Source organism: Pelodiscus sinensis, chromosome 3 (assembly GCF_052426305.1).
Source record: "Pelodiscus sinensis isolate ZL-2025 chromosome 3, ASM5242630v1, whole genome shotgun sequence".
In the NCBI taxonomy this organism is placed as follows: Eukaryota; Metazoa; Chordata; order Testudines; family Trionychidae; genus Pelodiscus; species Pelodiscus sinensis.
Window position 1 is genome coordinate 128872379 of NC_143054.1, and position 15311 is coordinate 128887689.

The 15311-nt window shown below is 41.0% G+C and overlaps 2 protein-coding genes across 7 annotated transcripts in view; one reads left to right on the top strand and one right to left on the bottom strand.

The window, feature by feature from the left end:
- Positions 1 to 4758, top strand: part of TBCE (tubulin folding cofactor E) — a 53248-nt gene extending 48490 nt beyond the window's left edge. For both annotated transcript variants that reach the window (XM_075924789.2, XM_075924790.2), the window contains exons 14-17: positions 1499 to 1567; positions 2584 to 2643; positions 4175 to 4266; positions 4496 to 4758. In XM_075924789.2, coding sequence (XP_075780904.2) covers positions 1499 to 1567; positions 2584 to 2643; positions 4175 to 4266; positions 4496 to 4588 — 314 coding nt within the window. In that variant the 3' untranslated portion in view covers positions 4589 to 4758. The remainder of the gene's footprint in view (positions 1 to 1498; positions 1568 to 2583; positions 2644 to 4174; positions 4267 to 4495) is intronic.
- The window catches only part of B3GALNT2 (beta-1,3-N-acetylgalactosaminyltransferase 2), a 40631-nt gene continuing 28854 nt past the window's right edge, over positions 3535 to 15311 (bottom strand). Inside the window, exons 9-13 of one of the 5 annotated variants that reach the window (XM_075924794.2) lie at positions 13956 to 14081; positions 7680 to 7839; positions 7161 to 7217; positions 6057 to 6165; positions 5789 to 5925 (exon numbers count right to left, since the gene is read on the bottom strand). In XM_075924794.2, coding sequence (XP_075780909.1) covers positions 5921 to 5925; positions 6057 to 6165; positions 7161 to 7217; positions 7680 to 7839; positions 13956 to 14081 — 457 coding nt within the window. In that variant the 3' untranslated portion in view covers positions 5789 to 5920. Of the gene's footprint in view, positions 5926 to 6056; positions 6166 to 7160; positions 7218 to 7679; positions 7840 to 13955; positions 14082 to 15311 lie in introns of all 5 variants that reach the window. The other 4 variants (XM_075924793.2, XM_075924791.2, XM_075924795.2 and 1 more) reach the window with 4 other exon arrangements.

Consider the following 15311-nt stretch of genomic DNA (forward strand, 5'->3'; position numbering starts at 1 on the left):
AGCCTTGTCCATTTTTAAGGATCTGTTTATAGCCCACCTGCCTAACAGGACATTCTGGTCCATTTCTAGGGGTCTTTGGATAAAACCAGACATACTGTGTCAGACCAAAGGTCCATCTAGCCCAGTATCCAGTCTTCTGACAGTGGCCAATGCCAGGTGCTTCAGAGGGAATGAATGGAATGGATGGTTATTCATCAAGTGGTTGGTCCCTTGTCGCCCATTCCCAATTTCTGGCAAACAGACTAGTGCCGTTTGTAGCCCCGTCCTTCTTAATGACTGCTAGTAATTGTCTCCAGAAACTTCAGCCAAAGGGGCGCTCCACCAAGCTAGAGGTGTGATCCTATGCCCCAGAGGGAAGTAGATGAATTTCTTTTAAGACCAGGATGGGGAACCTTTTATGGGTTGGGAGCCCCTGACCCACAGAAAAATAACTAAAACCCAACAAATCCTCACTGATATGACCCCTGACTAAGACAATTCCCCCACATTCCCCTTACACACCAGAGGCTAGGGGCCCCAGGCTACTAGATTGTGTGCTTCAGCCCTGGGGTGGGGCTCAGGGGCTGGATACAGGCAAGCTGGGGGCTGCATCCAGCCCCTGGGCCTGAGATTTCCCACCCCTGTTTTAAGACAAGGCGATTCTGTAGTTAATCAAATGTCTTCTGATTCCTTCAATATGCAAACAAATTTTATTCTTCTATTTCCCATTAAGTAAGTAGCTCTTTGTTCCACTTTTTGTCCCTATATAGAAGGGCAGTGTCCTAATTCTGTTCTATCCAACTACATCAAATACAGGAGAGGCTGCCTTCTCAATCAGTTTTTCAGCTTGTAAAAAGATTTAAGTCCAGTTCCTCAGACTGAAATTGTAATTTTTAAATTACATTGAATTGTCTTGCTGTTATATTGCAACCCTGACATTTCTGCAGTTCCTTGGCCCTGCTTTACCACTATCTTCCTATTTGGTTTTCTTTAATTAGTCCATAACATTTTTCAGATGTATATTGTTATAAGTACAGGAGCATGCTAGCCACAGCTACAGAGGAACTAGGGCTCCTCTCCCTGCAACTAAGAAATGGTGTGAATGGAAAAGAGTTCTGCTGCTTGACTTTTTAAATGCCCAATATCCATGGTAAAAATCTTCTCCGTTTTAGGCCTACGAAAGCTCATTATAGACTAACAAAACATGTAGATGATATCAAGTGCTACCCGACCCCATTTGTTGTTTTTTCCTAATTAATTTTGTAATAGAATTACTGGAGCCCAGCTACTGAGCTCCTGGACTGTGGAAAGCAGGAGTGTTTACCCCTATAGAAGCATAACAGTGTGAGAGAGGCATTAGAATTTTACATTCATTGCATGATCTGGATACCTATGTTGTCCCACAGACTAATTATAAGGAAGTTTTTGTATATGATGACTTATTGCTGTAGATATTTCAGCTAAAATTATAACTTTTTCATCACTAATCTAGTTTGTTGTTTGTGTTTTTCATGAACAGAATACGGTTTTCCTGATGAAGGTGAACTGAAACAACAGCAGCCTTTCTTTCTGAAAAATCAGCTACTAAGTAAGAGACCAGAAACTAATAAAATATGTTTTGCATTTAAAATATAAATCATACCAAGCAGTCCCTCTGGAACAGTAAGAAAAAAGTACTTATTCCTTTTTGGTGTATAAATTGGCTTCAAAGGTACTAAGTACAGTGCTCAAAAATTGCCTTCCAGTTCATGATGAATACCTTCCCAGGGGAAAAAAAGTACAGGCTGAAATTCTAATCCGGACTTCCCTAGTGACTCCCTTCCTTGCTGACCCTTTGGGGCCAGGAGCACTGCCAGAGAAGGAATTTACCTTCCTCTTGCCCCCTGTGCATCTAGTCAGGCTGGATCAGTCAGGTCCCAAGGGTGCTGGACACAGGGAGATTCAACCTGTAGTTGAGGTTGTATATATGGGTACGTCTAGACTACATGCCTCTGGCGCCAGAGGCATAGGAAAATGAAGCGGTGACTTAAATAATCGCCGCTTCATTTAAATTTACATGGCTGTGGCGCTGAGCCGATCAGCTGTTTGTCGGCTCAGCGCAGGGGTCGACATAAAAGGCATTTGTTGACCTCCTAGGTGTGCCTAATGGGTATCCTTCATTTTGCTGACTTGATCAGAAAATGATTTGGGATTTCTGTCCAGAGCAGTGGATTCCTCCTGCCCATTAGAAATCAAAGTATGTGGAAGTCCTAACCTGCCAAGGTTTTACATGTAATTGATTGGCAGAAGGGCATCTATATTTAGACTTTGTTAAATCTGCATTTTCATTGGGGGCTTAAGAGGGTGGCAGTTTGGGTTTTAGCTTTTGGGGCTGTTCATTCCCAAATTATTTTTTTTCCTCATGTCCCTCAGGGGGAGAGGAATGACTTTGGAACATGTGATTCTTTTTTCACATCTTGGATGACATGTTCACTTAAGTTAAAATTTCCTGCCAAGTGCCCAAAGGATTTATGCAAATTGTATTAATGCTTAAGCAGAAATTATGGAATTCTGCTCAAACTTCAGTTACACTTATTGTGACTGACTCTCAATTTTTTTTTAAAGCTTTGACAATTAAATGTCCTGACAAACCTGATCAGAAACCCATAGAGAAGAAACTACCAGGTAAGAACATGAATGTTTGCTTGTTTTGGTGCCACAGCAGATGCTTTGTGGTCTTTTAAAAATACTTTTAAATACTCCCTTTCCCACCTATCAGCAGCATTCTGAAGCAGCTGCCTGTGGTTTTCTTCAGGAAAGACCAGCTGATGCTAGTTTTGGGTTGAGTTACTAGTAAGATTATGGAACCTTTCAAACTGGAGATTACTGACTTTGACCCAATTACATGGAAAACAAGTTTATATTCGGTCCTAGCGAACACCTACACATCACATGACTTCCCTGGCCACTCAATGCCAACTTATGAACTGACATTGACTGAGTCGTGCTTATACCTCTGTCAGTTTTGAAACGGGGGGGGGGGGGGGAGAGAAGAGAGAGAGCCTGGATAACTGGCAGCCCCTCTGCATTTGAAAAAAATAGTTTGGGTTTGACTCCGGTGCGGACAAACAAATGCTAATTGTACAGAGGTAAATGTGATAGATGGCTGGAAGGCCATTAACATATATGGCGTCCTAGAAGTGAAAAATGAAAAAAAAATTAATCATATACTTTGTGTAGTGATATAGCCTAGATTAATTCCCATATTTGGGGAGAGGAGGGGAGGGTTTCAGTCTCTGAGCACTAAAGTAAATCATTCTCCAAGTTAGAATTGGGTTTCATTATTATAATGGAAGGAGATTCTGCAGAAATAGACATCTGACTTTGAGGAAAAGGTTTTAAACTGGAGTGTTTTCCTGCTTGATTCTTTATATGAACTCAAGACTTTAAACCAGTTTGAGGGTCTGAATTCTACTCACCTAGCTGGCAACAGTTCTTCCCTTGACATTTAAACACATGCATACTAAATATCTATTAAAAGATGTTTGAATTTGTTCTAAAGAAAGACTGACTCAGTTTTATTCTAAAATAAAAACCACATTTATTATTACAAATGGCATAAAATCTGATACAGCTTTTACAAAAATGCTTAATAGAAAAATAGTTTTCTAAGTACTTTAGGTGATTTTTTTTCTGTAAAAGCACACATTGTTGTGCACCTTTAGATAAAGCTTCAAAGAAACTGTAAAAAAAAAATCCAATATCTTTGTACCAGACACACACAATGGTAAATCTCTCTTGTACAAACTAAACAAAGTTCCATTACAGAAATAATGCCTTGTCACTTTATATTATGAACTAATTCATAACACTACTAGCAGTTTGTTTGGAACTAATTAATGTAATTAAGTTCTAAAACATACATTAATTGTTCCCAAATGATACACATTTCTTTGGCACCAGGGGATCAAAACTTCCCCAGCACAAAGAAAAGAGTAAGATGTATAACAGAATAAATCATGAAGCTATAACTCAGTTTGGTATGTTGGATGAAAATACTTTTAGGTAGTAGCACATTAACAACCAGTTACTTATTAGTCTAATCTATGAAAGACAATGAAATTGATTCAGAAAGAAACATTTGATCTGGTATAAGATGCTAGGCTGCAAGTACATAACCACATTTCTGTGTTAAATACTTAATTTTTCTTGACAGATTCTATGACTGTTCAGAAGGTCAAAGGATTGCTATATCGTCTACTTAAAATTCCCGGTTCAGAACTGAAACTGTCCTATGAAAGTTCTAAAGTAAGTTAAAGCTAAAGTAATTGGTTATGCTGTTGAAGGTGTACACTGCATTCTAAAATATTATATAGAATGAAATAGATTTCACACTCTAAAGTCAGAAGCTCTTTTAGGGCCTTAACCAACTCCTTTGGGCTTGAAAGATTTCCAGGGGGAAATTCCCAAAAAAGATTTGCTCCAGTGTGTATTTCAAATGAGCCTGATCAAAATCTGATTATTTTTTTTCTTCTAGATGGAAGGCAAAGAAATTGAACTAGAAAATGATTTAAAGCCCTTACAGTTTTACTCTATAGAAAATGGAGACTGTATGTTAGTACGGTGGTAACATTTTTTTAAAGTTGCACAGTGCTGATCAGTCCAAGTCTACCCCAGGAGAGCATCTACACTTTAATATATTTAAATGTTAAACATGGATTTTATGGAGAGCTATTTGAAATAATGTTCCTAACTCCTGCATGTATATTTGCAATAAAAAAAATAGTATATATTCATTTACTTGAGTTTATTAGAAGCGTATAATTTCAAAGGTTCTTATAAGTCCCTGATTAAAAGAAATAGCATATGGGTTTTCTTCAAGTTTTGTTCTACACTAGTGAGACTTTTTCTCAATCAGAACATGTAATCTGAAAATCTCATCTCTGACATTTTCATTTGTAATCTCTTTTGGAGCACTTTAAGTTAATGTAACACTTCTATATATGTAGAGGTACCTAGAATGGTGTGTGGAAAGTTTAGATCAGTGTCTTTTCCAGAAACTATGGATATGTAAATAGGATACAGATCTGTCCTAGAGAAAAAAGAGCACAGTTAAGACTAAGCTGCTGAAGTGGAGGATTTATTCAAAATAACTTGTCAGCATATTGCAGAGCTATGCAGTTTATTCTCCATATTATTGGTATGTATGTTGCTCAAACATCTTTTATTTAAGCTATTCTAGCTAGTCATAGTTACCTGAAAATGTAATCTCTTTAAATATGGTTATATTATTTGCTCTAGTTTAAGATTTGGTATAAGCAAAGTTTGATATTTTGCATCATTCTCATCCAAATCACTACAAAAAAAATACACAAACTCAATATAAATTCTAAAAGCTAACTATCCTAAGCCCCCATGAGCAAGTATCATTTACACCCCTCTATTTCCCCCAGTTTGCAGTCTTAGGTTGTGAAATCTGTGCCAGCACATATATTTAATTTAACTTTGCTTGCACCTGCTGACTCTCACAAATAGCAGTGGTTCTGTACCAGGGTCAGATCAAGGCCTCTCATGATTCTAATAATACATTTAACAAGTAGAGCTCTAGATCTTTAACAGGCTAGTTTGAATTCACATGTGCAATAAGTCCTTTATAAAAAAGGAAATATCTTAAACTTCTGGTTTTGTCAAACTAACACTTACCCTATAGAAAATGCTACTCTGGACAATGTCTGTCCATTTGTCAAAAGGCATGGGCAAAAATATGAATTACAATTTCAACTATAAAACACCACCTTAGTAGTCCTGATTGTGGTAGCTCACAAGTCTTTATCATCTTTCCTCACATCTACAAGGATCGCCGCACAATTCTTTTACTTCCCAAAGCTCTGTTAGTTCCTGTGGAGAATACTGAGGGGATGATAGCATTCCAGTTTCACATGTCTTCTCACACAGCCACAGGCTATCCTGTTAAAGACAATGATTTCATTAGGCTTTGCTTACAACAATTTTTCACACACTATATATTAAAACTAAGTTTCTGTAGACAGGGAAACTTCTAGTATCAACAGGGGCAGAGTTTCCTTGTCTAGGCATACCTGAAGTCCCACTCTCAGCTTTGCTCTTAACCGTGCGAGTGAAATTTTCAGCTGCACCATTCTTCTGCCTGGAGAGTACAACACTTCCAAACTTGACCTCTGCTACAAACTTACATGAGTGCAAGAGACACAACTGTAGCTTAAGATGAAAAACATGACTCTGATTGCAGAGGATAGTTTCTACAGGTGAACGTTTTGTTTGAAAACAAAGTATATCCAGGTTGGTTTATCTTAACTGAGTTAGTGTAAAGCTACTGAGAACAAAGGAGGAAGTTGTTTGTCTTATATGACAGCTCAGGATACTCCAAAGTACAAAATGTCACATTAACCCAGTTAACTTTTGTTCTGTATTACTGCTTGGTATGCTCAAGGAAAGCTCTCTGGGGTAAGGATTATAAATAACTGACATTTTTTGAAAAGGGCCCAGATAACAGGGAAGATTTTATCAACCTGACCTAGCCATTCAAGATCCATTACATCAATAGGGAATGAGATGCAGGAACACTTAAAAAAAGAGGATCTGTAGGATGTATATAGAAGATAGTTTAGATGCTCCTTGTTACCATCTCAGTACAAGACTAGGTGATATGAAACTGAAAGGCAACTCAATGAAAACTGATAACCTATGGAACAAGCTGCCCATGCCTTTGGCAGGAGTAAGAGAAAGGATTGCATATGCATAGGGACAAGATCATCATAAATTGCCTCAATTTGTTTTAATGTGGACTGTAAGCTTGCAGATGCATCAGGGCACAAGCCAGTCCCTGACTGATAGGTAGTCCTGTGGGTCAAATAGTTTCATAGTGGTCTGAAATATGTATATGTGGGTGGGGTTAATATTTACCTCACCCACTAATAATCTATACACCAAGAAAGATTTTGTCCTCATTACTTAAAATTTGACTGAAATGTTTGTATATTGAAGTGCTCATGTGGATTAAAAAAAATCCCCATCTGAGACTCTTGTGTATGCATTAATTAAAATAGCTACTGCAGGAATGCCCACCATGATGAGCAAAATTGTATTTCCCCAGGGAAGCTCAATCTGGTTTAAGAGCCATGCTACTCTACCATGAAAAACAAAATTTCTGGAGACTTGCTCACCTGATATCGCTTAGGCCCTATAGCTGCCATCCAAATGCCCATGCTCACATCTTCACCCTGCAGATGCATTTTAAAAACTAACATTAGCCTTAGGAAATAATTACTTGGAAATGCACCAAGTAATTGAAATTCTGAATCAAAGTCTCTTGTCCACCACATATATGCAGTTACCATTAAGTGAACAAGCAAAATATTAACTTTATTTATACTATGAACTATTGTTTCTTCTCCCTATCTGTTAAAAATATCTCCCACCATCCCTGAGGAAACTAGGTATTAAAATTGTGGATTTTACAGGATAGGAAACTAAGGCAAATATGGCTGCAGTGACTTTCAAGGAGAGAGAGAGTGCAAGGGTGGAGTTAGAATTTAAGAGCTCCCAATCGTATATCTCACTGTCAAAATCTATGAGTTAGCTAGAGCTAACAAGTTAATACCCGGATCAAGGGTGTAATGTGAGAAGAGTAGGGAAAGTGGGAGACCCTAACTTCCCCCCTCCCCCCACAAAACATTAAGTACCTGATATGTCTTGAGTCTTCCAGAGTTGCTTGCCAACCACTGAACAATGTCTTTGGAGATAACATAACCAGACCCACAGGCAAACGCTGGGTATGCTGGACTGGGATACTCCAGTTCCTGCCACTTCCCCGTCCGATCAACTGCCCAATTTAGTCTGAAACTTAAGACCAAAATAATCATGCAAACTGAAGAAGACCGTTTACTTCAGTTTTATTCACTAAACTGCATGGATTATGGAAGCTTTTTATAAATAAGTCATAAAATTAAAGAAAAAGTGTAGAAAACTTTTCAGTTTTGATTCAGACAGTCCTATTTCACTATAAAGCTTAACCATGGTAAGCCTATCACTGAATTTTTAAATTAAATATTTCAAAAGAGGCAATTATGCCCGGTTTCTTTCCACTAACAAGATCTGTAAACACATTCACAGGAAAAAGCAAAGCTAGCCAACGTAGCCAAGCATCTGCACTATTACCACCAGCTTCAGTTACTGAAGCACAAATTCACTGACAAAGTGATGTGTTTAAAATCACCATTGTGCCCTGTCAAAGTCCCTACTCTATACACTCTTTTTTTGGTATTTTACTAGTGACAAACACAACCCATACCTCCATAGGGCACGCAGTTACTGTAAATTGTTAAAACATTCTGGTATTTGGTCCACTGACAGCAAACAAAAGCAGCAATCAAAGGGAAAGAGGCAGGCAGTTCAAGGGATATTTGGTATCCTTCACACATGGCTCAAGACCCCTTTCTCCCTCCTGGGGTCCCAGAGCTCAGGCTCAAGCTCAAGCCCAAACAGCTAGATTGCAATTTTACAGCTCCAAGCCCAAGCCCAAGCCAGCTGCTGGCGCTGAACTGTTGCAGGTGTACCTCAAAGCTAGGCAGGGCTCAAACCACCATGTTAAAAATCTGCAGGGTGACTATTGTGTGGTTTGAGCCAGGCTGCAACACCAATACAGCAATCTCTGGTAGGTTAGCTTGAGAAGAGCTAGCATGAGCCCATCTATCCGGGGTGGGAGGCTGGTTCCAACTGCAGTGTGACATACTGGAAGAGGCTCCCTTCATACTCTCTTCTCCTGTGGAAGGAGACAGCTCCTGTATCCCCTTCCGAGCATACCGAGCAGTAGAGGCTTTCTAACCCCATCAGCCTCCAGGCCTAACCAAGGAGGTGACCAGGACCAGGCTCTGGCCCCAAGCCCTGGACAGACTCAGCCGTCTGTGTTCTTTTTTGACCCACAAACTTCCACCATGGGACCACTTCCTCTCGCAAGTCTGTCCTTCAAAATACAACTCCTCACAAGGCTTAATATGGCCCCAGTGTCTTCTCTTCCCTGCTCAGTCTTAAAAGATCAAAAAAATTTGCTCACCTTCCAAAGGATGTTTGGAGAAAATGTGCTATATAAGAATTAAGTATTTTTACGAACCGATCCTAGATGTATTCACAGCCGGCTGCCATAACTGTGTCAATGGGTCACACTTTTAGTATTTGGAAACAGGTCCTAACATGGCCTAGGTCAATCAAAAGCTAAGTGAGTTCTTTTAAGGCACACAGAGCCACAACACACTGGCATGTCAGTTGCAGAGTGCAGTAAATGCCTAGTGTGCTACAGCAGAAGGTGAAAACTGACATGGATTGGCAGAAGCGATCACAATACTCACCACACACTGGCTGTGTCTAATCACGGTTAGGGACCTCTATTTAACAAACACTGAGGCTATGCCTACACTCACAGCTTCTTGCATGAGTAATATGCAAATGAGGCTAAGCATGGAATATTGCCAGGCCTCATTTGCATACCTAATGAGCCACCATTTTTTTCAGAAGAGGCTCTTGCGCAAAAAGGAGCATCTACGCTGCCCCTTCTTGCGCAAGAAAAATCCTCTTGTGCAATGCCGTTCTTCCTGAAAAGAATAGGTGTAACGGCATTGCGCAAGAGGGGTTTTCTTGCACAAGAAGGGGCAGTGTAGACACTCCTCCTTGCGCAAGAGTCTCTTCTGAAAAAAATGGTGGCTTCACTAGGTATGCAAATGAGGCTCAGCAATATTCCACGCTTAGCCTCATTTGCATATTACTCTCGCAAGAAGCTGCGAGCGTAGACATAGCCTGACATTCCCCCAAAAGTACTCACCTTTCCTCAGACTAGTTACCAGGAAGCACTAACTGATAGTCCCCCAACAAACAGTCGTTCTTCAGAAATGTTGCTAACATCCGTAAGTATATTTAGATGGCAAACACCGTGCATTCTTTATCAGACAGCAGCACAGGGTGACAAGCAGCCAGTCCACAGAGGAGCTGGTTTTAAAACTGACTCCCATCAAGGACCAGCTCCCACCTGGCAGGGGTCTTCTCAGGAGTGAGGCCAAAGTGCTGACCTCACCCCCAGGCACTACCGAATAATTAATTAACCGATGAGAATTCTTGAGGTTACTCAACTATTCTATTAACCAATATTTAACATACCCAGTTATTACAATCTTGCCTTTGTCTTTACTGAATTTTAGCATATTCAGTTATTTTCCTACACAATGCTTGAAGAACACAACACCACTCATACTTGGTTGCTGGTATAAAGAAATGAACTGTCTGAGCTACTCAAGAAAATCCACAGGCTGTTTTGGCTCTGACAAGAAGTGCCAAGGCACTGGGACGTAGCGAGGGTATGTCTGAGCTGCAATAGGGGATGTGACTGCAGCAGAGGCTGCCAGAGCTTTAACCTAAGTAGGCTGCCTAAGAATAGCAATAAAGTTTCAGTGTGCAGGCTAGCACCCCAGGAAAGACTCTCACATTCCCGTAGAGCCAACACCACTGTCTCTTCATTGCTACTTTTAGCCATGCAAGAATGGATATAACAGCCCATGCTAAGAGTCGTGCCCCCAGCTGCACAGTCACCATAACCTTTACTCAGCCCCACCCTTCCAGTCCAGCAGGGCTCCTGCAAGGTGATGACATCCTCAAGACAGCAGCATCACTGAGAAGAGTTTACAAAAGCGCTGCCAAGGAATTAGCCTGAAATTATGTTTATTTCCACATCCCATCAACATGTCACGATTGTAATTTAAGGTATTAACAGCAGATGCTGTTAAACACCAGACAGTTTGTACTGGGTACTTCTGTAGAGGAGATACTAGGTAACCTTTATAAACAGAGAGAAGTACAGATTGAATCTCCGGTCCAGCACACTCTGGTCCAACATCATCCATGGTCCAGCATGATTTTAGTTAGCTGGATGTCTGCTTATGATGGGTGTGGCCAAGTTTGCAGCAGTCCTCAACCGGGCTGTGGCAGGGGTACGCTTCGCTTCCCCTCCACCATGGCTGTTGGGAGAGGTGTGTCCTGCCCCACCTCTCAGCCAACCAGGGCAGGGGCAGGGTCTCCTCCTAGATGCAGAAGAGCAGTTTGCTGCATAGCCAAAGGGCCACACGAAGCCTGGCATGGTAGCCTTAGAGCCACTGCTATCTGGGCAGCAATGCTCAGGTGGTGGCTGGGAGGCAGTGTAAGGCTAGGTAAGGGGGGTGGAGCTAGTGCTGGGGGAGTTCTGGAGGTGAGGTGCTCAGAGGCATGGGGCTGGTATGGGGGGGGGCTCTGGCAGCAAAGCTAACTGTGGAAGGCTCAGGAGGCAGGGCTAGTACTGGGGAGCGCTAAGGGGTGGGGTTTCTAAGAGGCATGGGGCAGGCACTGGGGGGTGTTGCAGAGTGGGGCTGACACTGGTGGGTTCTGAGGGCAGGAGGCTTGCACTGATTGGGAGGTTGGATGCAAGGGACTCTGGGGTCAGTGGCTGGCGCTGGGTGGTAGTGGGGGGATCTAAGAGTTAGGGCTGGCACTGGGGAGCTCAAGGACCCAGGGTGTACCTCAGCCCCAACCCCCAGAGCGGCCACGAACAGCTGGCTTCAACTATGGCAGCCACTTGCCATGTGGCGACTGCCAGAGCTGAAGCCGGCTATTCACAGCGAATCGGGGGGCTGGGGCTTTTGGCGGACCGGTAACATTTTATTTGCAGATTTGTTATTTACACAATATGCAAATAAAACTTTATTGGTCCACCAAAAGTTTGTGAATGGGTTTGCCGGTCGCTGTTTAAAAAAGGTTGAGAACCACTGCCATAAAGTTTGTTTACAGCCACCAGTCCTGGCTCAGTGTTCTGTGCTGTTATTTAGCTCTAATTTACCCCTAAAGTCTTCTAAGAGCCCAGCAAGCAGTGGGGGTAATGCTGCTAGGCAGTACTGACCTCCTGTAGCTCAGCAAATTCTCTGGTTTGGCACCGGTCAGGTCCTGAGGGTGCTGGACTAGAGAGGTTCAACCTGTAGTGGGTTTTAACCTGAAATAATTATTTTTTTTGCCTGTTTCAAGTCTGCTTTACTGAATGGCATCTTTTAAGTACCCAACTTTAAATACTTCCCTCCATTTCAGAGGCCTCCATTAAAGCTCATTCAATTCATATTTTTCATTCTATTGAGCAGTGGGCCTGGCTCTACAGTTCTGGTCCTGGCAGTTTTGTGTCTCATCACAGGAAAATCATGGCTGAAAGGAGTAAGAACTATGGCGGAGTGGTGGCTCAATCTCTTGAAATCATCAGATCAAGATTGTACGCCTTTTTGGAAGATGTTTTAGTCAGACACCACTTCTCGGCCTCAAAACAGGGGTAACCGACAGTCTTTCAACAGTCAGTTTGAGTTGGGAGTAAACAGCAGCCAGAATCTCAATGAGTTCATACAATGTGGTACTTTGCAAAGAGTCCATGTGAGGTTTTGAGCTGGTTAGATACCATGACATGAAGGGAAGGACAGGACTTGCACGCTCTTTCCTTCCGTAAGTTAGACTGTCCTGGGTAGGCCTGCTAATTATCATCATCAACAAATCTCTGCAGCCTCCTGTTTTTGCTTTTAATCTGAATCATGCCAAAGGGCCAATTTCTGAACGTTCACCCATTTTTACACCCTTGACTCCAAGCAGTTCTCTTCAAGTTGTAAAAGAAGAGTGTCAAAATTAAGCTCACAGTTCAAAAACTCATATGATCGAAGCTACCACCGTTGACTGCGGACACCCCCACTGAAGCCAAGGAGGTTATGCTGCAGGTGAATGTGGTCCTGTGTTTGCAGTTCTTAATAGGGGGGCAGCATAGTTTTCATTACAAGCAAGGCCCTGCAACATGAATGTAAAATTTGGGCCTAGATCCCTGGTTTCTATCGTTTGCTACAGCTGTCTTGGAACATTCTGCAGTAGCAAAAGCATTTTTAAATGGTGTTTTTAAACCATTTTAATTAAAATCTGAGAATGTGTGTAATACAACCACATACCATATTTCATAGATTAAAGCCAGATGAGACCACATGCGATCATCTAGTCTGACTTCCTGAACAACACAGGCTATAGATTTTACCCAACAATTGGCTGCGTTATGTCTGCAACTCCTGGTTGAGCTACAGCCTGAGGAAGACAACCAATCTTGGTTTAAGATTTTGAAGGGATGTAGAATTCTCCATATGTGTTGGTAAACAACTGCCAGGATTAAGTATACTCACGGTTAAAAAATATATTTTACAATAGTAAAATCTGTTTTCAGTGTGTCACAGATTATTTTACATTGACAATGCCTAGCTGCCTTGTAAAACTATCAGTGGGGGGAAGCTGACATTTTAGCTTGTGGGCAGGGGACAGTTGGGATTTCTTGGCAACTAGAATGATGTGGTAAGTGGTTTGGATAAGCACATGAGCTGGATATTTCTGGTAACATGATCAGTAATGAAATACATAATACTGACTTTTAGCACATGTAAGCTGCAGAATACAGGGGGTACCAGACAAATAAAGCCAATTTTATCCCCTTATACACAACCCAGATTCCAAAAAATCTACCGGAAAAGTCATACTGGCCAGAAAATTCAAAACTCTTCTATGTTGGTACATGTTTGCAGTTTTAAACTTAACTATTTCTGTACAGAAATAAGGTGATTTCCTACCACTTCCCATATATAAAAGAGAAACGCTTTGTGCCATCCAAAGCATGCAATAGACCAGTATCAGGGATGGGAAAGAGTTCTAGCTCTTGTTTAGGACACATTCTAGAACAGTTTTCAGCTGGTTTCTGCAACTCGGGGTCCAGATCTCCTTTGACTGAAGTTATGGAATTTGCTAGTGACTTGATGTGGGCAGAAGGGGGGACTCCATAAGGAGACTGTTGAACGGAATTTCACAGCAGTAAAACATTCCATAGACATATGGAGAAAATGGAAAGATCCATGAAAAACCAGTAACCAGATGAATTTGAGACTCACTTGCCCCACCAGATATTTGGCCTGTCCAGTTTTTCATTCATTATCCTGTTGAACACAGCTTCCAAATTTATGTAACAGTCATCATCAGTCTTCAGCAACAAATCAAAGTTAGCTGATTCTACCGTCCTGTAGCCAAAACAAATAAAGAGATGATTTACTAGGAGATAATTTTAAAATACATTACAACTCTGCAACATAACATGTATACCACAAACAGCAAAAGGACCCATTTGAAAGCCATTTGCTCTCCTTTTAAATGTTTTTCCTACAGACTGCTGGCAAGGGCTAAGTACTAGTTCTAAAGAAGAAACAGCTATTGTGTGATCGTCACGGGTTTGTACAAAGTATGAAAGGAACTTGAGGTAGGATTTCTGCTATCCAGTACAGCTGAAGGGTTTCATTTACAATGAATCTGTCTGAAACAGTTACTGACCTCAAAAGGATATGAACTCCTGCTGAGGACTATATCACGGCTGTTAATACAAGGGGTTGTATAAAAGGCTAGAACTCCAGTTAACCTTCTGTATGAGAACAGTTGGTTCAAGGGCAGTGCAAATGGAAAAAGTTTACAAAAAATGATGTGCAGGAATAAGATGGTGCTTGCCCTCTCTAAAGCACTTTCCAAATATTAAATCGGTAATCCTCAATGTTGCTGTGAGTTACAGATATTATTTTACAAATTGAGAAACTGACTGTAAGGAGACTCACAGAATTAGAGTGAAATGATTCTGTGGTTTATCCAGAAAGACAGGCTATGTTTTGAAGGCGATTCCTATATATTCACCTCCCTAAGGGGCAAACTATTTACCTTAAATCCTTTATTACTGAAAAAGAAACGATTTTCTGTTAATGGGCAACCAGTCACCGTAGAGAGTTAGATGACTTGAACTTTACCTCCCCTTTTAACAATCAGAAGTGTTCTACAGTTTCTCATTTGTATATTATACACTATTCTGCACATTCTTTTGGTGGATTAAAAAAAAAACCAACACCACTGGTAGTATTTAAAGTAGATATTTAACAAGGGAAGAATCAGCCAAAGTTACGCATTAGTAATTCCAGTGACTTCAATAGTTACTCTTTATAGACAAGAGTGTGAACAAAGACTTAAGCCCACTGTCATTACTGATGTATGAGCATGTATTTTGGAATATGTATGCATAACTGTAGGAGAATGCTGCACATATCTAAACATATTTCCTAGATTATTTGTATGCAAGAGGTGCTATAAAATGTTTGAGCTTTTCAGTTAAATCTTCTCCAGTTAATTATCAATGCTGTTTTTTAAAGTTCCGATGACTCCGCTCTGATTGTATTACTCATTAAGGCCTTGGTCCTACAATGGGATTATTCATT